The sequence below is a fragment of the Acomys russatus genome, chromosome 13 (assembly GCF_903995435.1).
Source record: "Acomys russatus chromosome 13, mAcoRus1.1, whole genome shotgun sequence".
In the NCBI taxonomy this organism is placed as follows: domain Eukaryota; kingdom Metazoa; phylum Chordata; class Mammalia; order Rodentia; family Muridae; genus Acomys; species Acomys russatus.
The window spans coordinates 60,369,270-60,392,061 of NC_067149.1; the positions used below are offsets into that span (position 1 = coordinate 60,369,270).

General features: G+C 45.8%; 1 protein-coding gene across 1 annotated transcript in view; it reads left to right on the forward strand.

Moving 5' to 3' along the window:
* Positions 1-22,792, forward strand: part of Dera (deoxyribose-phosphate aldolase) — an 83,818-nt gene that overhangs the window by 3,455 nt on the left and 57,571 nt on the right. The window contains exons 2-4 of the mRNA XM_051155517.1: positions 18,278-18,375; positions 19,649-19,796; positions 20,876-20,971. Coding sequence (XP_051011474.1) covers positions 18,278-18,375; positions 19,649-19,796; positions 20,876-20,971 — 342 coding nt within the window. The remainder of the gene's footprint in view (positions 1-18,277; positions 18,376-19,648; positions 19,797-20,875; positions 20,972-22,792) is intronic.

The following is a 22,792-nucleotide window of genomic DNA, read 5'->3' on the forward strand; positions in this document are numbered from 1 at the left end:
TTTTGAGATAGAGTTCCTCTATGTAGCATTGGCTGTCCTTTGCTTTGTAGACCAGGCTGGCCTCAAACTCAGAGATCTGCTTGCCTTGTCTCCCAGAGTGCTTGGATTACAGGCATGCACCATCACACCTAGATTTGTGTTTTTGTTTTTATGTGTATGGGTGTTTTACTTGCATATATGTAGGAATACCATGTATATTCGTGGTCCCCTTGGAAGCTGAAAGAGCTCACCAGATCTGGAACTGGAGTTTCAGACACATGAGACATCATGTGGGGTCTGGGAATAGAACTCGGGTTCCTTGCAAGAGTGGGCAGTTCTCTTAACCACTGAGCCATCTCACCAGGCCAATACAAAATCTTTTTTTAAACAGACTGTAAATATTATAACCACTCATCTTTCATTCACCATTTATCTTTGTGCATTTATGAAGTTAGATATATCCAGATTTTTGGGGGGGGGGAGTTGTCTCTGAGATGGTTGAGATCTTGTATTATATTTTATTTTACACGTATGGGTATTTTGTCTACATGTGCATTTATGCACCACATGGGTGCCTGGTGCCCTTGGATTACCTGGGTCTGGTGTTATAGACAGTTGTGAACTGACATCTGGGTGCTAGGACTTGAACTCAGGTCCTCTGGAAGAGCAGCCAGTGCTCTTAACTGCTGAGCCATCTCTCCAGTCCCGGAAATGGTCTTATATATTCCAGTTTGGCCTAGAACATTTATTTTATTTTATTTTTGTCATACATCTACCTTTATTGTAAACAGCCGGTGGGACAAGTGTAGCAATGGTAAAAAAAAACTTAATTTACAAAAGCAGGGACTTGGTGAGCTTCCTGGTGGGTACCCTTAGGGACTCACACATAGATGCCGACCCAGAGCAGGAAGAACAGGACTGCAAAGCCCATGAAGAGTGAGGCCACCAAGGAGACAAGGAGCTCTTTGTAGATATCGCGTGTGTACATGGTGGAGGTGACCTCATAAATGGAGAACCAGGCAGTAAAGAGCATGCTGGCCTGGCCTAGAACTTTCTGTAGTTGAGTGCAACCTTGAATCCTAATCCTCTATCCTCTACCTCCCAAGTGCTTGGCTTATAGGCTGCCCGGCTTAGACTGATCATTCAATGAGTTGTGGTAATGGTGTCCTAGGTCCCACCCCCCCTTGTTGTCTTTTATTTTTGTTTTTATAGGAGCTTGTGTGAGATTAGGAACACAGGAGGAAGCTGATTTCTTCTTGTGTCTGGACTCTGGGCCGCTGTAAGCATGGTGCTCTCTTTATCTGTTAGGGCCCTCCATGTCCTGCTCTGGGCCTGAGGGTGTACAAATGTGGTGGTTCAATTGCCCATCTTGTTTACCTCCTTTTCTATGTTCACCCTGGTGGTTTAGGACAGGCGTCTAAGGAAGAGAAGAGAAAGGGGCTAGAGTGCACTTAAAAAAAATGTGTTCATATGCACAGAGGTTTGGAGAGTCCTGTGCAGAATGCCGGGTGTTCTGTGGCTTGACTGGACCCCTGGGGCACCCTGCTTGGTCCTTGATCACTCTGAGCACTCAGGGAGGCAGAGGCAGGCTGAGTATTGTGAGCCTGGTCTACAAAGTGTGTCCAGGACAGTCAAGGGTACACGGAGAAACCTTGTCTCAAAAAAAAAAAAAAAAAAAAAAAAAAAAAAAAAAAAAAGAAAAGAAAGAAAAAGAAATTAAAAGTCATGCAAGTGGAAGCCCTAGATTTATTTCCAGCATTGTGATTCGATCCCACTACTAGGATGTGGAAGCAGAAGGATTAACAATTCTGAGGTCATCCTGCGGTTCATGAGACCCTGTCTCAGAACTAAAGTAAGCAAACCCAACAGTGGAAGTGCATTTGAGGTGCATAGTAAAGAAACGGCCCACATCACTGTGCCATTATTACGGAGAAGGTGTAGCAACTGGAAGAGTCTAGAGCGGAGAGAAAAGAAAGCAGCCTGGATGTTGCCAGGGCCAGGGAAGCAGGAGAGAAGAGCGGAGATAGCGGGGGAGCAAGAGGTAGAGACAGAATAGAGCACAGGAGAAGGCGAGCTGGAAACATAGGGAGAGTAAACAGCAAGAGAATGAGAGAGCTTTTGTTTTGTTTTGTTTTTATGTTTTTTTGAGAAAGCAAGACAGGGACCAGTAAGCGTAGCTGGATTCTGAGGATGAGTAGGTGTGGGGAGGCCAGGCCATGAGCTGTTGAGCATTTAACGCAGACGAGTGTTGGCTCTGTTTTCTTAACAATTAAACTTTATTATACAATCCAACTAACTTGCACAAGAGGGAAAAATGGGTAAAGAGAAAAAAGAATGAACCTTCCGGTATCCGTTCCACGGGCAAGCCAGGTCTCAACCGGCTGCCCCGCTCATCCTCTCCGCCTGCCTGTCTCTCACGTGCAAGGGCGGTTCTCCTCCTCCCTTTGAGGAGACAATAGTCCAGGTGGAGTCCCCTGTCCAGGCCCAGGATGGCTCCACCCAGTCTATCTCAAGGTTAATCTCAGGGAGTATCCGTGGTGTGTCCAAGGGCAAAGCCCACCAAGATTGCTTTCACCTGTGACAAAGCTTACACTCCTTCCTACAGAGGAGGAAGAGGTGAGGAGGGCTAGGATGCTAGTGTGGACTTTAAAATGTGTAACAGGTACTTGTGATACTGAGGGAGCTGAAGGCCAGCATGGGCTTTGGTATGCTGACAGCCATATGTCCCTTCTGCCAGAAGTAAGGAAAATGATTCCTTTTGGGGGGACAGAAAACTTGTTTCACAAGTTCCTGAGGAATTCTGGCTTTTATCCAACTGCCAGAAATCCTACAGTCCAATTTGAGATCATTTCTGGATATTTGGACTGTCCGAGACCTAACCAAAAAGCCTTCAGAGACATGGAAGGACAGGACGAGGTGGATTCACAGCAGTTCAGGGGAGGCGTTCTTCGCAATGCTCTTCCTCATGGGATAGTTTGTGCACAGGGATTGAGCAAGAGCACTTTAGAAGGTGTCTTTAAATACAGGAACTGTCAGATTTCTAGTACTCTTATTTTTCTATAGTAGATATGACTAATATATTGAAGAAAACAGAAATGATTAATTCTGTGTATGGGTCACACAGTCAGTGTGTGATTGTACATTTGTATATTTTAAGTGGGGTGTCCTTTTATGAACAATTTTATTCTGTTTTGAAGTCTGCTAACTGTTGTTTATAAGCATACACATAAGGCTGTCTTTTATTATTCTGATACTGTTTTGATAAATAGAATACTATAAATTGATAATGAGTTTGTTGTATAATTAAATAATTAAAAGTCCTCTGTGGTACCTGCTACGCTGAAACACATCTTTTCATAGAAGTATCTAAGCCCTGTGGGTTTTAATTATTAGGAGGCAAGGCAAACTTCAAGCCCTCGTTGAAAACGGGATGCCTCTGCCTGGGAAGAAAGACTACTAAATGAGACCGCAGACTGGAGCCCTTGAGGACGCGATTGAAACGTGTCACTAGAAACGGTGAAAGTGGAGAGTTCTGGCCCTTTTAAAACACTGTCTGTCGCTTGAGGATTGGGTCACCTTGAAATGTGTTCATCTTTGAATTAAAGGCATGAAAAGGCACTTTGAAACATTTCAGTCGACTTTGGTGTGTGTTGCAAGCATCTGTGGGTGTACCTCTCATGCGCCTGCCTCACTCAAACGTCAGGTCCCTGGAAACCAAAGTGGCCGCAAGAGGAGGATAAATGTTTAATCTTCGTGCCAGCAACTGTACATATTTTTTAAAATGCTGAGACACTCACATCCCAACTCCTTGCTCACTTTGTCTACCCGGGCTTTCCTCCTCCAAAGAAATGCCAGGCAGAGAAGTGGCTGCTGGTAATTGCTCTCTAAAAAACGACTCCACTTGGCCAGTGCCAGGGTTGCTTTAGACTCCAGTTAATGGTGCTCAGTTGTGGTCTTTTAAGGAAGGAAAAATACTGAAATGATCTGATCAGAACCTGATTCTGACAAGCATTTCAGATGAGCACCTAGGGGACTTACTTGTGTCCTCAGAGTAGCGATGTTTTTAAGTGTGAGTGTGCAGGCCATTCAGATGTCTACAGCCGGCTGGAGAAGGCGCTCAGTGACCCCAAATGCCAAACAACCCTCAAACCTTGACTTCAGCTTCAGAACCTACATAAAAACCTCCCAGGGATGTATCTGTAATCCCAGAACTCCTACACTCGGAGGTGGAGACGGGGGACGTGCCAAGAAACCCAAGAGCCATCTGTCCTTAGTAATTGTGCAGGGGATAAGTAAGTACCTGTCTCAAGGTGGGAAGAGCGAATCAGCTGTCCTTCAACCTCCACATGTGAGCCATGGTACACACATGCCTCCTCACGGCCACATGTCCACACAGGTCATCCAAGAATGACAATGTCTGCCATGGTACATACATGCCTACTCACGGACACATGTACACACGGTCATCTAAAAATGAAAATGTCTGCCGTGGTACATACATTCCTACTCACGGGCACATGTACACACAGTTCATCCAAGAATGAAAATGTCTCCAGCTTAGCAGGACTTTCTGTATTTTATGATTTTTTTTGAAATGGTCTGAATAGGCCAGTCTATCCTGGAGCTTACAAGTCTCCTACCTCAGCCTTCCGGCTGCTGGGATTACAGGCCAGCTCTACCACCCCTGACCTCGGAGACATTTTGAAGGAGCAGAATACCAGTTGACTACATGCAGTGCCCAGGGATGAGCAGTTGGTCCGATAACTGAGACAGGTCTTCAGGAACCAGGTGGCCAGTTGTGTGTGTGACATCAGTGCGCCCGTATGAGGATGGCGTTGAGCCCATGTAGCACTGCTCGAAATGGCGCTGACTTGAAGACTGCTGTGGTTCTAACCTGAAGAATTTTGGGTTAATACAATGGATCAAGTGTGATTGAAAGTACGGGGATTGAACTTGTCACAGCCTGTGAGAACTCTTCTTTTTCTCTTGATTATCTGCTCTTAAAACAATGAGTCTTTCACCCATTGAGGAAGTTAGTGTAGGAAGTATGGGGTGTCGTTTGCATGCCTGTGTGTCCTGTGTCATCGTCCCTAGCACTTCTTCGCTGTGTTGCCCTCTCTTATGTCCCTCTTGCCCTCCCAACTGTCCCGTTCCAGTTTCACTTTCACAAGCCAAGTTGAAACCAGACATCTGTGGATGGCTGTCGAAAATCTCTGCCTGGCTGTGCATGTTGCTCCAGATGCACTGATGTTTGTTCTCTGTGAAGGAGAAAGGTGGCCTTGACCTTGAACAGGGACCTCTGTGTCCTGGCATGTCCTTCCTAATCTGTAAGAGAACTTGTGCTGCTGTGGTGACAGATGTTAATAATGGTGGGACTTACGGTTCTGTGGACACATCTTTGTGCCTTCTGCTCTGTTTTTGAAAGCCTAAAGTGACTCTAAAAATCAGCTTCGAAACAAAACAAAAGCCAAGGCACGATCTCCAAGATTCTGAGAAGTTTCCCAGGTCTGTGTTTTGAGCCACGTGACCCTCTGGTGGCCGTTCATGCAGCTGTGGTTGCTGGTGTTCCTGGGTTCCTTCCCTTCCTCATCTGCCTGGTGCTAAGTCTCTCTGGGTTCCAGGCTGAGTCCCGCTGGTCAGTTTGCGCATCTTACCCTCTTGTTGACTTAATGTGACTGGACACAGTTCTACGTTGCCTTTCTCTCTGGATGTCTTAAAATGTCAACGCTGGGTGTCTTCCTTAGTTGCGCTCCACCTGAGTTTCTGAGACAGAGTCTCTCCCTCGATCTGTACCTCGCCATTTTAGCTAGCCTAGCTGGCCCGTGGGATCTCCGCTCCTGGCACCCTTGGTCTTCCCAGTGCCCTGACACGTCTCGCCTCTCTGTGCTGCTCAGTGTACACGTGTGTGGTAGTAAAGTTCACCTTCCTGGGCATGGGTCCTGTTTGCTAGGTCTCTGTGTCTCTGACACCACTTAGAACAATACCTTTCATGACACAACTTTGTGTGTGTGCCCGGGGTCCCCTGGATCCCAGGGGAGCCTCAGGCTCTGTATGTAGCTGAGAGTGACCTTGAAGTTCAGACTGCCCTTGCCTCCCGAGTGCTGGGTTTATATGTGTAGCAACATGCTCAGTTTATATGGTGCTGGAGTCAGACCATGCTTTCTGCATGTTAGGAAAGCGCGCTACCAGTGACAGCCCCGGTCTCTCACCGTAGCCCTCTGGCTGGCTGATGTATTTAGCTTGTACAATTTCTTCTCTTATGCGTTTATGCGTTTCTGGGCACCATCCCTGCTCTAACCACTTGCCTCACTGCCCCCTCACATAGGCACCGTACTCTTCCATGGCCTCTGTGTTGACTCTGGGATATTCTAGGAACCTCATCAACTCTGCTAGGGCAACTGTCGCTGGCCTTGGGAGTCAAAGTTAAAATCCTCACTTCGATGAACTTGCCTCCTGTCTTTTTCTTATGCCGGGATGGAACATAGGACTTCCTGTATGCAAGGTAAACACTCTTATCTACCTAGCTGTGTCCTTAGCCCTCATACAGAGAGTCAAAGCCAGGAAAACAGAAAACTACTGTAAAAGTCAACTGTTTTTATAGTTAGTTCTTGGTTATTGTGTGGGAGCATTTTATGGGCACACAAAAGAAGACTTGTGGGTCACCCTATTTGGATCTTCGCCAATAAGGACTTTGGTGTCACCTGACGTTGGATGGCCCTCAGGAGGTGAAGAGGTTTGCTTCTGAGTGCACAAACCTCTTGTTCACCCCCCCCCCCCCCAACTCCCTGGTGCCCCCCCCCCCCGTGTTCTACCCCTCAGTAACTGTGTGGGAGGATAATAGAATGTTCAGTTCCTGCTACAGTGCAAAATACTCCCAGTCTAAAGAGCTTCTTTTCCTTGAAGAAACCTTTAAAAAGACACTTTAATGGTACAGCTTAACATATTTAACTAAAGGGAGCCTGTGGTGGAGGTGGTGGAGGTGGAGGGGACTGTGCCTGCTCTCTCTGGAACTTGCGATTCTGACTGTCCACTCTTCTTTGTACACCCTATCTCAAGGCCTTTCTCCACCTCAGCTTTCTGTCCCTGTGGCTGTTAAACTCTGCCCTGCCCGCTGGAGCAGATTTCCCTGTGAGGGTGGAACAAAACTCAACTTGTCATGTGACTTCTACCCCACCTTGAGGTTCACTGGGTCAGTGGGGCTGGCAGCGGGGCAGGCAGACTTTCAGTTACTGTCACAATACACCAGGGAACTTCAGTGCTTTAAGGTCTTCGGTGGTAATTGTCACAGCGCATTGGAAAGTGCTGGGGAAAGGAGCCTGCCCTGTCAAAACCTGAGCCACAAAGCACTTCTTCCTAAGGAGAGGTGGTGGGAGATCAGGTACTTTGGCAAACAGTGTTAGACTCAGGACCCAGCAGGGGCTGAGTTCCACTCTGCTTCATTCCAGGAGCATGCACTTCCTGGCGGCCTTGACTGGTATTGTGCTCAGTAATGCAAGGCTGGGAGCCTGGCTTGTTTGTTTTGGGAAATAGTATCAATTCAAGCTTTGACTGCTTACAATCAGGATTTTAGCACTTGTTATCTGTTGGGGGGATCTGGATCTTAGCTGCTTCTGCCTGTGAGTGTGCTGTGTGTGTGTGTGTGTGTGTATATCTGTATGTGTGCATGTATACATATGTGTATATATACATACATATGAATATAAATATACATATATATGTGTATATGCATGCATATATACATGTATGTGTCTGGGAATGTGTGTGTCCATATAGATCGGGGCATATATATATATGGACACACACATACATGCATACGTACATATGAGTTTACATGTGTGTGCATGCATGTGTGTGTGTATTTAAGTACATAAGGAGCGCATGGGCCTAGTAAGTAGGTATCTAGAGAACATTCAATTATTTGTTGTGTTTTTTTGTTTGTTTGTTTGTTTTGGTGTTTTTGGAGAGCAGGGTTTGAGACAGGGTTTCTCTTTGTATCCTTGGAACTCACTCTGTAGACCAGGCTGGCCTCGAACTCACAGGGACCTGTGATGCTCTGCCTCCCAAGTGATGGGATTAAAGGTGTGTACCACCACCGTCTGGCTATTGGTTACTTCTTGTGGTGGATGACATAGACATGCCAGGTCGAGTGGCTGTACACCCATCCTTTGTCTTTCAGTTTGGCTTTAAAGGGCAGTCTTGTATCCCAGTTTGAGAACTTGTCTGTGTATTTGTAGACTTCTCTGTTTAAACTTTTTGTGAATAAAATATATACTTTGGGTGGTGACTCAGCTAATTAAGTATATCCCTAGCCCCTGTTTTGGAAGGAAATTGGCATGTGTGTCTCTGTGTGTATTTGTGTGTGTGCTTATGCTTATGTGTGTATGTGTGTGTGCATATGCTTGTGTGTGTGCATGTGTATGCTTGTGTGTGCATGTGAGTGTGCACATGTGTGTGTGTACATGCTTCTGTGTGTGCACATGCTTGCGGGTGTGCATGTGTATGCTTGTGTGTCCATATGTGTGTGTCTGTGCTCTGATGTTTTTGTTAGGAGGCCAGAGGGTGACATCAGATGTCTCACTAGATCACTCTCCACATTACTTTTTGAGGCAGGATCCTGACTGAGGTGACTAGAGTGATGATGAGCTGTGGCTTCTTCCTGCCTTGTCCTCGTCCTCCTCCCTAGGGCTAGGATTATTGGCACATGCCACCAGGTCCAGCTTTTTATGTGCATGCTGGGTCTTGTTCCCAGAGATCAGGAATCTGACAGCCTGGGATTTAAGTCCTGATCCTCTTCTATCTACCTGTGGCTCTTGAGTTTTGATATTTAAGGCATGTGGTGAACACAAGCTAGGTTGTGGAGTTGCCGACACAAGCTAGGCTGTAGAGTAGCTGTGGGCATTCAGTGACATAGGCGTGGACTGGTACCAGATGCCCAGTGGTGGTGAGCACAGGAACTCCTTCCTGTATCCAGGTTCTGTGGTGTTCTGACCTGCAGCTTCAGAAGTAGGTGCCTGTGGACAGGGATGTTTGCTGATAGAAGCAGAACGTGAGCATGGGAGGGAGAACACCCCCCTTGTATGCTGGGGTACAGTGGTGGTTCAAGTTAGACATGAATGTAATACCTTCCAGTGGGTTTGCTCTCCTTCATGGGGAGATGTGACCAGGCCACCGCCCTCTGGGATCTTACGCATCTTAGTTTTTTTCTCTTGGTTGGTACCTTTTACATTGTTGTGAAAGATACCTAGAAGAAACCACATGAGGGGAAAAAGACATCCTGCCTCATTGTTAAGTGCACCTCATAGTGGAGAAAATATGTCAGTGTCCCTCTGTGGTTGTGTGTTTAGGAGTTGGAGCAGGGAGCAGGGTGGGCATAGCCTTTGAAGGCCCACCCTGTCTGCTCTCTTCTGGCAACCAGGCTCTACCTCCTTCAAAATAGCTTTGTAACTTGGAGACAGAGCGCTCAGAACACAAGTTTGTGGAGGACATTTTAGATTCAAATCCCAATGTGAATATCTTTGAAAGTTAGTCATTTATCAAAATATAGTGTTTTTATTCAGTTAGATTCATTGGTGCCATATTGTCACCTCTTAAGATAAATAACCAGAGTTTGGGCAATGTATGTGTCCTAGCTTCCTTTCTGTGGCTCTGATAAAATGCTCTGACTAAAAGCAGCTTTGGGGAGGAAAAGATTTATTTCCATTTACAGGTTAGAGTCCATCATGGAAGGACATCAGGGTGGGAATTGAAGTAGGATTGGAAGTAAAAACCATGGAGGAATGCTGCTTGCTGGCTCACTCAGGTCCATGCTCAGCCAGCTTTCTTATATAGCCCAGGACCTAGGGAGTGGTGCCACCCACAGTGGACTGGGCCCTCCCACATCAGTTAGCACTTAGCACACTCCCGCTTTGTGCCCAGAAGCCAGTCTGCTCTGGGCAATCCCTTGATTGGGAGTCCCTTCTCAAGTGACTACAGTTAAAGTGACAGTTAAAGCTAAGTAGGACATCATTACTTGTAAACAGCAACTTTGGGAGATACCTCAATAGTATCACTTCAAAATGTAAGTGTATGAATTTTAACTAAAAATACTAGCCATTCTCAATAGATCATTAAAAACTATCTACTGGAAATATCAGGTGTCAGGGATAACGTGAAGACAACAAATATTAGGAAATAACAGTCTAGTAAGTTCTTATTCGTAGTCTAGTATATAAGATGCTTTCATAGAGGTTAAACCTAACAGTGTGTCCCTGGGAGAGGTTATAAATTACCCTAACTTCATGGTAAAGAATAATGGGGTTTTCCTGAAACAGATTTACATGGGCTAATGTGTGGTCAGAGCTGGTCATTGGGTATTGGGTGGTGGCCATACAGCTCATGAGGAATGGGTGCAGATATTATATATCATTAATTTCCATTAGCATACTGAGTCATTTGTAGACCATTATTATTGCTGACCCTATTGTGGAGTATTTAAATAGGAGTTATGATATTTTCACAGAATTAATTTTATGTAGGCCTGTTAAGCACGTGTAAATTAGCTTTCAGGAGTCTCGAAGAGATAGCAGCTTTGTGAATGGTACACATTGGCTGATAGCATTGGGGGGGGGGCGTGTCACAATCGTAATTTAGAAAGCTTCATCAAATTTCATTGTGGAGTCTTTTACAAAAGGAAAGCATTAAAGAGGTTTTCGCTGAAACACTGGGCTTCTAGAATAATCCATCAAATCTTTTTAACGGGCTACATGTTGAATCTTTACCCAAAACTGATCCAGCCACTTGAATTTCTCTGTTCTATCTAATCCTTCCTTTCCTTCCTTTTTTTTGAGACTTCTCTCTCTCTCTCTATCTCTCTCTCTCTCTCTCTCTCTCTCTCTCTCTCTCTCTCCCTCCCCATGGCCAACCTGGAACTTGCTACATAGACCAGCAGGCTGGCCTTGAACTCACAGAGATCCACCCACCTCTACCTCTCCAGGCAGTTCTTCTTGGCCTCTCACCATATTTAGGACCAGGGCAGCAGCTGTCAGTACTTTTCCCAGAGCTCATCTGTGGGAAGATTGCATGTTTAGGCCAGGACTGTAGCTCAGAGGCGAGCACTTGCCTAGCAGGACCAAGGCAAAACACACTAGTAACACATCCTACATGTTTGGGAATCCAAATGCGGCTTAGAAATTCTGTTACTAACTACTGCTGCGTACCTGGTCACTGGAATAGCCACACGTGAAAACGAGTGGTATATAAATTGGTTACCTATGAAGATGAAGGTTGGGCTGAAGAGGTTTATGCAGCTACTATCTACTGAAGATGTGTTAAATTCTTTAGCCTCCAACTTGACTCAACAGTCAAGTTTTGAAGTAGCTACACTGCTTTTTTTCTCTCATCAGTGTTAGCCCTTTGCCTTCTGAGGTGCATGCTTGTAAAATGTGCAAATTACAGATAATCAGTCTTCCTGAGAAATGGAAATTTACAATCACATTTTTCATTAAATACACTTTTTGAGGCTGCCGGTAGGTGTGTGTGTGTGTGTGTGTGTGTGTGTGTGTGTGTGTGTGTGTGTGTGTGTGTGTGTGTATGTGTTTGATATTGAAAAACCTGGCCTGAAGTAACTCATTACAGATTTACAGAGTAGATGGATGGTAACCGCCTGGCCTTTAGTCTGCAAGGAGGCTCTGCGGTCCTCGTTTATACTTCATGCTTACACATCCCACAGCCAGGCCTGCACCTTCACCCTGCTCAATGGGGTCCCGTACGCCGTTGCTCTTGTGTGACTGGGCTCAGGCCAGGGCATGAGCGCTGAGTGCTTCTCCTGTGAAGGCAGTGACTGTGTCAGGGCAAGGGCTGGGACATCTTGTTCAGGGAGCTGTTCAATGTTGCTGTTTTTTTAGTTTATTGTTTATGTACAGACGAGGTCTCATGTGTCTCAGGACCCGATGACGGTGACCTACAAAGCTTGACCATCTTTGTCTACTTCCATATTCCGAGGCTGGGATGTCAGGCTTGGGCCACCGTGTCTGGTTTTTTGGGGTCCTCAGATTGAACCCAGGGCGTCACGCATGTTGAACAATGTGAGGTACATCTCTGCCCTGTCCTTCTCATTTGAGGCACTCTGTTGACTGGCTCCGGTCTGTTTTCCTAGCTTGAGCTTCCAGTCTCTGCTCAGCTGTGAGCCACTCACACCCTTCTCTTCCTCTCCCAGTTCACCAAAGTAAGTTTTCATTATCTACTTTTAAGTGAAAAAGCTCTAATAAAGCCATGGAACCAGCTGGGAAATGTTGGTCGGATGCATTGACTTTGCCCATGTAAGTTTGTCTCATATTGGGCGTTGCCAGCCTTCCTCACACCTGCAGCTTTCCTGGGTTTCTTTTGGGTAGCTGCACCCTTGTTATGCGGCTGTGTTTCTCACATCATTTACACCCCACTGCACTCTGGGAGTGCTAACTTAGTGGTTCTCAATCTCCCCAATGCTGCCACCCTTTAATATAGTTCCTTATGTTGTGGTGATCCCCAACCATAAAATTATTTTTGTTGCTACCTCATAACTATAGTGTTGGACCATTATGAATTGTAATATAAGTTTCTGATGGTCTTAGGCGAGCCCTGTGAAAGGGTCATTTGACCCCCAAAGGGGTAATGACCTTCAGGTTGAGAACTGCTGTGCTCTGGAGAGATGGCAATTTCTGCTCTTAGGCACTCAGGCGTAGTCCCCATTTTGCTCAGGAACTGTGGCTCTAGCTGTTGCAGACTCCAGGGTGGTCACTGAACGAGCAGTCGTAAGGATGCTGGGAACAACTGGACCTGAAATGACTAGTCCTAGAGCTGGACAGAAGATACCAGAAGAGGAGACCAGGATCTTCCGGTGCTCAGAGCACCCTCTGGTTAACAGCTGCTGAATTGAGAAGGGCTGTCTTCAGAAGTGGACTGAGGAGTGGCTCCTGCCTCAGGGATGGATGGAGGGTAAAGGGAGGTGGGAAAACTTTAAGCTCAGGGTATGATGCAAGGCTGTAGTTACCTTGTGATATGGCCCAGGCTATCTTCTACTGTGACGATAGCCTGACAGCGTTCAAACCCATTTAACTATGGTTGCACGACACACCGGAAATGACAGCTCAGTGGAAGAGAACAGACAAGGTTGTCACAGAGGCAGAACTGGGAGATCAAGCCAGGCTTTATCTTGGTATTAACCAGCTGAGCTGAGGTTGACTGAGGGATATACAGATGTGTTCCTTACCCGATTTGGATTGATAGCTGTAGGTGAGTGTATAGTCGATAGGAATTTAAGGTTGGGCGCAAACAGTAGTGCAAGCTGTATCCTTGGAAAGTCTACCTGGGCTATGGTGGTGTGTACATCCTGGTTGTGGGTGTTTGTGTTCTTAGCCTCTGGATTCTCAGGACCAGGTTAACAGGCAGAGGAGCATCAGATCTTCCTAGTGCCCATAAAGTGCACAACTGTCCTTGAACACCTGTCCCCCAAGTCTCATAGGTGAAACACTATTGGAAGAAGGCTACTGATGCATCTCAGTTGCCCTTAGTAAGGATGGGGCTCACAGCACAGCTCCTGATTTCTATATCTTGGGAATAGAAACTGGGCAAGGCACCATCTTCTCATTTACTGAGGAAGCTGACTTTGAAGTTAGCAGTAGCATCCTGGTGTCTTTGTTTCTAGCCAGCCGGCCCCTTTCCAAGGTGAAGGTTGACAGATCAGACATGATCATGAAATACTGAACAAGTTTCAGTGACTGATAACAGCACAGGGTTGCCAGAATAGAAAAGGTACCAACAGTTATTGGTGAGCTGTTTCTGCGCTGAACACCTGCACAGCTGGGAGGGTGTAGCTGATTTCTGGGAGGATGCAAATTAGACTTGAAAACAAACAGTACAGAAATAATAGACAGCTGTGTGAGTCCAACTAAGCAGGGTGCTTGGGAAGAAGAACTGGTATTAAAATATGCAAGTGCAAAATAAAAGAAAAATGCAAGTGCATGTCAGAAAGCATGCGCTTGGAGACAGTACCAGAAACAGGGCTAGGTGGGAGTAGTTAGAAAGAATTAAAAGAAAATGGGGAATTTAATATTTTATTTATTCCACTTTTGAAGGGTGCTGTGTCAAACAAAGTATGATTCATTTTTGTCTCCTGGGAACAAAGGTGAAGTTGACATGTTTCTCATCATGTAAGGTTGTTACTTCTCATCATGTGAGTCAGGGATTATGTAAAGGACCCCAAACAGGCAAAAACAGTGTTCTGGTAAGGCTAGAAAGTCCCTGTCTGCTGAGACTCAACCCAGAAAAATGAAAATAAAAAAACAAGAGACACACATTTGAGAACCAATTAATAACAGACAGAGAGGCCAGAATGGCACCAAATTGACAATCTGAGAGAAACTGTGGAGCTTTCTTTATTGGGAAGTATGCTGAGGAGCATGGCTGCCTTCCAGTTATGGGTTCATGTCTGAGCTCCCCAAAGACACATGAACCTGAAACCTCTCTTGGCCTCCGAGGCAGAAGAGTCTATGGTCCTGATGAGAGTGTGTGTATTAGAGTCATTTCTCCTGGCAAGGAGACGCTAAAGGGTACTTGAATGAAATATTAAAAGTTATGAAGGACATAACAAAGGCCAATCAGTCCTTTCTTTTCCCCAGACCCCATAATACGAGAACAAGGGTTACTTGACGAAATTAAAGAGTAGCAAATGAAGTGCTAATAAAATGAGATAGTCACTTATATAATTCATTGCCGTGGGAGGTCACAGAGGCAAATTCTGTGGCTGGATTAAATATGGGGCCGGGTAATTTTATGACCATTAATGATATTTTTAGCAGCCGAAGCTGATGCTGGGAGAGGTAATTCGTGTTTCATTCTCCTGTAGATGTTTCACAGGGACCTGTGGCCAGGGGCATCAGCTGTGTGAACACCAGCCTCATGGGTTCTAACCGTAAGTGGGAGGTGCACAGCATTGGATGTTACTTTTTAAGGAAAATGTGCCCAACCGTCCATCTGGGCTTCCATTATTTTCTCTTCTGGAAATCCAAAGTCATTTGTGACATGAGGAAGATAGGATGAAACTGCTTCTGGGCTCAGAGAAACCCTCATGTTACTTGAATGTCACCCATTGTCATATACGTTGCTTGGGATTGTAAAGACCTACTGGAGATTCAAAGCATTAACATTGTCTGTTCCAAGTGAAGAGGCAGGACTGAAAATAGATGGCAAAGTCACCTTGAAGAACTGAGTACAGAGGTTGTGCGACTGTAAACCTTAGAAAGGATTCCCAGACAAGGGTACCTCCCCTCTCCTTTGCTCCCCCTCCACATCCCCTTCCATTTTCTTTTTCTTTTCTTTCTTTTGTTCCTGAGACAGGTCTCCTGTAGCCCAGGCTAGCCTCGAATCTGCTGTTTTGTCTTAGGATGACCTCATACACTACGATTCTCCAAGTGCTGGAATTACAAGTGTGTGTTACTGTAGCTAGTTTTTATGGAGTTCCTGCCTGCCAGTCAAACACTTGACTAGCTGAGCTATGTCCTCAGTTCTTGACGTGAGTCTTAGTGGGTGGGTGGGAGTTCACTGTTCACGCAAGGTAAGGGAGGGCACTGTAGGTGGAAGGAACAAATAGGACACAAGATCCGGAGACAGAATGTAAGACACTGACTCAGGAAACTGTTCAGTGTTTAGGGACACCGAAGCCCAGTGTTGGAGGGAGGAGGGAGGGAGGGAGGGAGGGACGGAGGGAGAGGGAGATGCCTGTCAGAAAGCCAAGTGATTGGTTGGTGGAACATTGGGGCTTGCTTGAGGTTCCCCCAGCAGCAGAACTTCAACAGGTGTAAGGAGTGGAGGAGGAGGAACTTTGAGGAAAGATCCCTGGGCCGCCTGGCTTCTGCTTCTTGGCCACGAGGCTTAGGTTTCTATACACATTTACCGTCGGTCTGAAACAATCTTTACCATGAACTCAGTCCATTGTAGTAGTGGTCAGTTGGTGAGGGATATATTTTTTTTAAGCCTCCCCTATATTTGGGTGGAGCACATTCTTCTAGGTCTTCAATGAGTTGTGTGCATCCTCTCTGCTTAGTCCTACTCCCCGGGACTCTGTATCTTTGGGTAGGAAGAAGGGGCAGGAGGCTGCCTGACTCTGGCATCTGTTTTCTCTTGAGTTGGCTCTGCAAAGAAGCAAGACAAAGTGATATTTTAAGGAGCAGAGCAGATGGATAGAAATGTTGAAAATCTGTTTTATTAAATGGTTTCATCTAACAAAATTATTTAACCAGAAATGAAAAGAGATAACCCACCCAAATATGGTTCTTGCTTTAGTGATATTGAATAATAATAATATTTCTATAACTCATTTTAACCCAAATTTGACATTTCTATACCATTAACATTGATACTTGTAGGAACCCACAAATGGAATGGAGGAAGAAAGCATCTCTGGTAAAGACCTACTAATTGTCCTGGTTCCTGGTCTCATCTGTGTGATGAACAAACTCATCAGGATTGTGTTACTAATTAGTGTGATGCTCAGTTGTGGTTGTCAGTGTGATAGGACTGTGGGATGCCTGTAGCATTGATGAGGAGCACCTATGGGCATCTCCAGAGGTAGGTAGATCATAAAGGCTCTGACCGAATGAATGAATGAATACATGAATCCCTTAATGGACTCATAATTTATATGATGGCTTTAATGACAGATGGTAAAAGTGGGTCTCCCAGGAGGAAATAGGTAACTGGCAGCATAGCAACATGGTTCCATTCCTCCCCTTCCTCTGTGTGTGTGTTTGTGTGAGTGTGTTGGTGTGCACATACCTATGTGTAGAACTCAGAGGCCATATCTCTAGAGTCCATTTGTCTCCTACCATGTGTGTTCCAGAGATTGAGCTCAGGCCATCAGGGTAGGCAGCAAGCACATCCTTACCCTCCGAGCCATCTTAACAAACCTCTGGTCCTTTCCTGAGTTACACTTTTTCTGCTTCCTGGTTGACCTTGAGGTGAACACTTTTTCTTTGTTACAAGGTCCCACTGAAACAATATTATTTCCAAATACAGAGTCATATGACCATGTGCCAAAATAAATCCTTCCTGCTTTAGGTTGTTTCCAATAAGTATTTGGTCACAGAGACAGTTTACCTGGCTGATACACTGTGGGGTCTGCAATCAGCAGTTGTCCTGCATTTTAGAGGGATGTGTGATTGACACCTTGCCCACCATTGTCTTTTAGGACTCTGTTTCAAAGACATGAGGTTCCTGGGGGAGGGGCTGGGATGTAGAAATAAGGCTAGCTGCAGGCTGTGAGTTGGGTGGAGTTGAAAGTCATGGGCACCAGACTCTGGACTCCCAACAGGGGTGGGGTGGGGTGGCGGGGGGGTGGGGGGGGGGGGGGGGGACATGACTCAGGCTGAAATGAGTACAAAAAGCAGGTCCAGCTCTCCTCAGACACCCCATCCACGGTCTGCGGTAGAGATGCATTCAAATGCTGTGTCTTCTGAGAAGTTGGCTGACTTCCCACTGAAGCCAGTTGGATACATATAGCCAGCCTGAAACAAAATAAACAAAGCAGGACAGACAGACCATGCTGAAACAGAAGTGCCAGGGATGTTTCTTGCAGCTTTGGGTGGGATTTTTTTTTCTTTCCCTGTTTTAAACACCTGCTACACTGTTGTTATTTCTAGTACATTTTGAAAAATTCTCTTTTGATGGCTTGTATCACATCAGCATCTAACAGATATTAATCTTGTCAGTAAGTGGGTAGTGATCAAAGATGCCTTGAAGTCTTCACTAATTCACTTAAGTATTTATTAATCATTTGCTCTCCTGGACTAGACACTCACAAATAAGTCTTCTCTGTCAGAGGTGAGACATGTGTGCCCAGGGAGGAGGGCACACCCACTGCCGTGCTTCTGTGTGTAATTAATCAATACAGCTTCCTGAAGTTTCTTCAGAAGCACGTGGTTTTGCATGAAGCGTATCTGGCGGTGACTCGGCTTGCTACAGGGATGTGCATTTCTTATTGTGCGAAAAAGAAGCATGACTTTAAAAAATGCATTTATTTTTATTTTGTATATGCATATGATGTGCAGGCTCGTGCGTGCCACCGTGTGTGTGTAGGTCAAAGGACAACTTTGTGGAGTTCTCTCTCCCACCTTTCTGTTGGTCTTAGGGATTGAACTCAGGGTGTCAGGCATACGCAGCAAGCGCTTTACTCACTGAGCCATCTTGTTGCTCCCAAGGTACATATGTTTTAAACGAATACTGATAATGAATTAAAAGACGATAAGGGAACTCTGAAAACATAGAAGTGTCACTCTTTCTCTTCTAGATCTGAGCTGGATCTCCAAAGTTCAGGTAAATCATGCGGCCGTTCTGAGGCGGGCTGCACAGATCCAGGCTCGCCGAAGTGTGAAGAAGGAGTGGCAGGTGGGTCCTCATGAGCATTCTGTCCCCACGCCTCACAACGTGCGCCTCTTCCCCCCAAGGCCACAGTATTGAATTTCCCTCAAGATGCATCTAGACTTAAAGGATTGCAGCTGTCCATGGCTTATTTTAATAATTCATATATGATGGTGATGGGTTGGAGAGCGATAACGCATTTATCCAAACAAGTTAAGAATCTTACCGCTCTTGAGTGGCCAAACCGCAAATGAATTTGAGGCATCTTTATTCATGAACGAATTAAATGGCACATTTCCTCAGCACATTGATTCAGTTTCTTAGACATGCTTTCTTTTGCTGTCTTCTATTTTAATTTTAAAGCCATAAACATCAACACCTGGTGTGTCCACTGTTGAGGCCTGAGGTAGGAGAATTTACCTTACTATTGCTTTTCATAAATCACTTTTCAAATTTCCAAGAATGATGTTTGGTGGCGGCCTTCCAGTCAGCATATTCCTTAGTGTGTGGCAGTCAGAGACGTGCTATGCAGGCCTAAAAGGACCTGGGGGTTCATTTCCTAAGAGCCAGAACATTGTGAGGGAGACCTTTCAGATGACAGCTCCATCTGCCCATCCTGCTTGGAAAGATAAAAGGAAAGTTGAGTGGGTAGAGAATATGAGAGCTGTTTTAATAATGGGATTGGGCTGAAAAACAATAAGGGACTTGGAGATTTTAGGAATATTGTATCACCTTGGGTTTCAGGAAGGAAGGCAAAATTAAGGTAGATCTCATGTTACCATTGTGGCTGGTTCCTTACAGATGAGCTGGAAAAGTTGAAGATGGCAGGAGTTGGTGGAGGCTTCAGTTTGGAGTTTCTGAGGAATAAAAAAGATAGATTAAGTCTATTCTGAGTAATGTTTATCTCAATTCCCATTCTTTTAAAAATAATTTAAAATGTAAGGTGTGTGTATGTTCATGTGCGTGTGTGCCGTGTCTTGTGCACACATGCGCAACCTGGAACACATTTGGAAGTAGAGGACCACTTGTAGGAGTTGGTTCTCTCTTTCCACCGTGTGGGCTGCGGGGATAGAACTCAGGCCCTCAGGTTTGGCAGCAAGCCCCTTTCCCTGCTGAGCCATCTCGCTGGCCGTTGTTAATTGTTTCTTAAACTCCGTTTACACCCTGTATCAGAAAACGCCTTATAGCAGCATTGATCTTGCCTCTTAACACTCATATTTGTCTCAGCGTTTTTTTCTGCCCTCTAACTAGGCTCACGGTGCATCTATTTTTGATTCTCTTGTTTCTCCCTCTGTTCCAGGCCGCGTGGCTCCTGAAAGCTGTTACCTTTATAGACCTTACCACACTTTCCGGGGATGACACATTTTCCAACATTCAACGCCTTTGTTACAAAGCCAAATATCCAATCCGGGCAGACCTCTTAAAAGCTTTAAATATGCACGACACAGGTGAGGCTGTGCATAGTACACCTGGGTTTGTCCCCGCTAATGTGCTGTGACAATCATGTCTCTGGTCGGTCGACCCCTGCTTGTGTGTGTGCAGACAGGCCACTGAGGATCCCTTCACAAACCGAAGAGACTCCAAGCCTTGTGAGGTTTTGCATCTGTGAACTGAAGTTGCTGGCTGAGTTTCCTTCAGTTCTTCAGTTTGGGGACTGCTCTGTCTGGTGGCTCTGATTGCCTGGCCATGAGAGAAAAAGCCAGTCTCATTACTTAATGTTCACATCGCACACACGAAGCAAAAGAAAAAAAAATGCAAACGGAAGTACTATGAATTAGATTAAAACTTAAATAAAACAAAAAACAACTCCATCTCTCTCTTAGTGTATGAGAGAGAGAGATAGGGAAAGCTGCCCTGAGGTTTGAGCTTTCAAATTTGAAACATGAGGAGACGAGGGGCAGGGGAGAAGGGGGGTGCACAGGGGTGGCAGGCATGGCTGGGGCGGCAAGGGGTGGCAGGCGTGGCAGGGGTGGGTGGGGTGGCGAGTATGGCTGGGGTGGCTGGGCGGCAGGGGTGCATGGTGGTGGTGTCTATTTTCTAAGTGAGAAATCTAAGACCTAGGGAGCCAGGATGTGTTGCCATGGCCATGTGTTGTCACTGGCTGAGCAGTTGTGCGAGGCTGAGATCCTCTGTATAGATAGTCACTTCCTGACTCTGCAGTGCATGAAGGGAAGGTGCTGAGCTAGCCCAGTGCAGGGATCACAGGCTGTGGGCTACCAGTAGACCTAAGCCATTCCGTGGCCATTGCAAAGCATCGATTACGCTTCTTTCCAACTGGCATTAGAACTTTACCTTATTAGAGCTACAGACATAATTGAGTGTTGAGTACTAAACAGCCTGGCTCCCAACCCCAGTGCTAAAAACAAAAGACAAACACCCATCTTTTCCCATTTGCTGCAATCACATTGTGAAAATATTTCTCCCTCCATTTGCTGTCTGCCAGTATTGTCCTAGAAATAGTGACTAAAGGTGTAGCCTGTGAGCCGAGCTCCATGTAAAGTAGGCTGCTGTGCTTTCCCCTGCGTAGGCATCACCACGGCTGCGGTCTGTGTTTATCCTGCCCGCGTGTGCGATGCTGTCAAGGCACTGAAGGCTGCAGGCTGCAGTATCCCCGTAGCCTCAGGTAAGACTTTCAGTGGCTTCGCCTCCTCTTCTTTTTCAGCATGTCTGAAGCTCTCTAGCTCACGTGGCATGGAGTGTCCTCCATACATGGATGCTGTGGTTGGTTGCATTCATTTCATATATTTAGTTGTGCTGATTCATCGCGTAGTAAAGGGAGATACTGAGGTAGGCGTGAAGTCTCATATGCAGAGTCGCTTCACTTCAGGAGCTCAGGGGGAGGTCTGTGAGTTTGAGGCTAGTCTGGGCCACATAGTGAGGTGTCAAAAACAGATAAACTCCAACCCCAAACCTCCTAAACGTGTAGAGCCATGTTTTTGTTCTTATAAGGGAATCACTCTCTTTATGAGCGTCATCAGATTTATAAAGTCGTGTGTCAGCTGTACCATGCACACGCACATGTCTCTGCATTCTGTTACATGCGTGTGGCATATGGTGACCAAGCAGTGAACGCTTTCCTAAGCCAAGGCTGGGGCCGCAGAGTAAGAATGTGCCCCAGCAAGCTGGGTGTGGTGGCACACGCCTTTAATCCCCCAGAACTCCAGAGGCAGAGGCAGGTGGATCGCTGTGAGTTCGAGGCCAGCCTGGTCTACAAAGGGAGTCCAGGATAGCCAAGGCTACACAGAGAAACCCTGTCTTGAAAAACCAAAAAAACAACAACAACAACAACAACAAAAAGTGCCCCAGTAGTGGTGATCATTGCATTGGATGTTGAGGACGAGGAGGAGCTGACGTGCTATTAAGGCAGGGGATGATATTTAGACAGGGACAACTAGCATAGGTAAAGTCACAGAAGCACATCGGGAAACAGAAAGGCTTACACTCATGAACAGGTAGCTGTGGGAGTGGAAGCTGGGGCGGCTGCTAATGGCTGGTGGTGTGGAGGCTTTTTTCCGATGACAGGGTTAGCTCTGGAACATTTAAGCAGAGTATGATGTGATCAGCCTCACCGTGGTAAGTTAGTTGATGTCAGGGGAAAAACAAACAAACAAGCAACAACTAAAAAAGTAGAATAAGCTAAGGTGGGAATCAGAGCCTTCAAATCCCAGAAGGGCCACTGGTGAGATAATGGTGCTTCTCGACAAGGCTGGCTACCTGAGCTGGGTCCCTGAAGCCCACACAGTGGATGGAGGCAGCCAGCTCCCCTAAGCTGTCTTTTGAAAATACTCCCCTGCCACACGCAAGCATTAAATGAGTAAATGAAAAATAAACAGACTATAAAAAAACCCCCTAAAGCGTGTGTCTGTGGATAGACAGACAGATGGCCAGGTGAAAACAGATAGTAGTAGCTTGAAAAAGGCTACAAGAATATCCTGATGCTTTAAATAAACAGTCTGAGCTAGGTGTGGTGGGACATGCATGTAAAAGTCTAACATTTAGGAGGTGGAGGCAGGAGGATTACTGCTAGTTGAAGGCCAGGCTGGGCTACATGGAAAGACTATGTCTTGAAAAGAGAAGAAGAAGAAGAAGAAGAAGAAGAAGAAGAAGAAGAAGAAGAAGAAGAAGAAGAAGAAGAAGAAGAAGAAGAAGAAGAAGAAGAAGACGAGGAGGAGGAGGAGGAGGAGGAGGAGGAGGAGGAGGAGGAAGAAGAAGAAGAAGAAGAGGAAGAGAAAGAAGTTGAAGTTGAGGAGGAGGAGGAGGAACAAGAACAAGAAGAATTTATAAAGACCAGCTACTTATTTTATTAAGGAAACATGATGTGCTATGTCTTTTTTTAAAGTTTAATGTTTAGATGTATATGTTTGTGCTTGTGTGAGGTCTTCTGCACCAGGTTCCTCTGAGTGCTCACAGAAACTGGAAGGCACCATTAGATCCTCTGGAACTG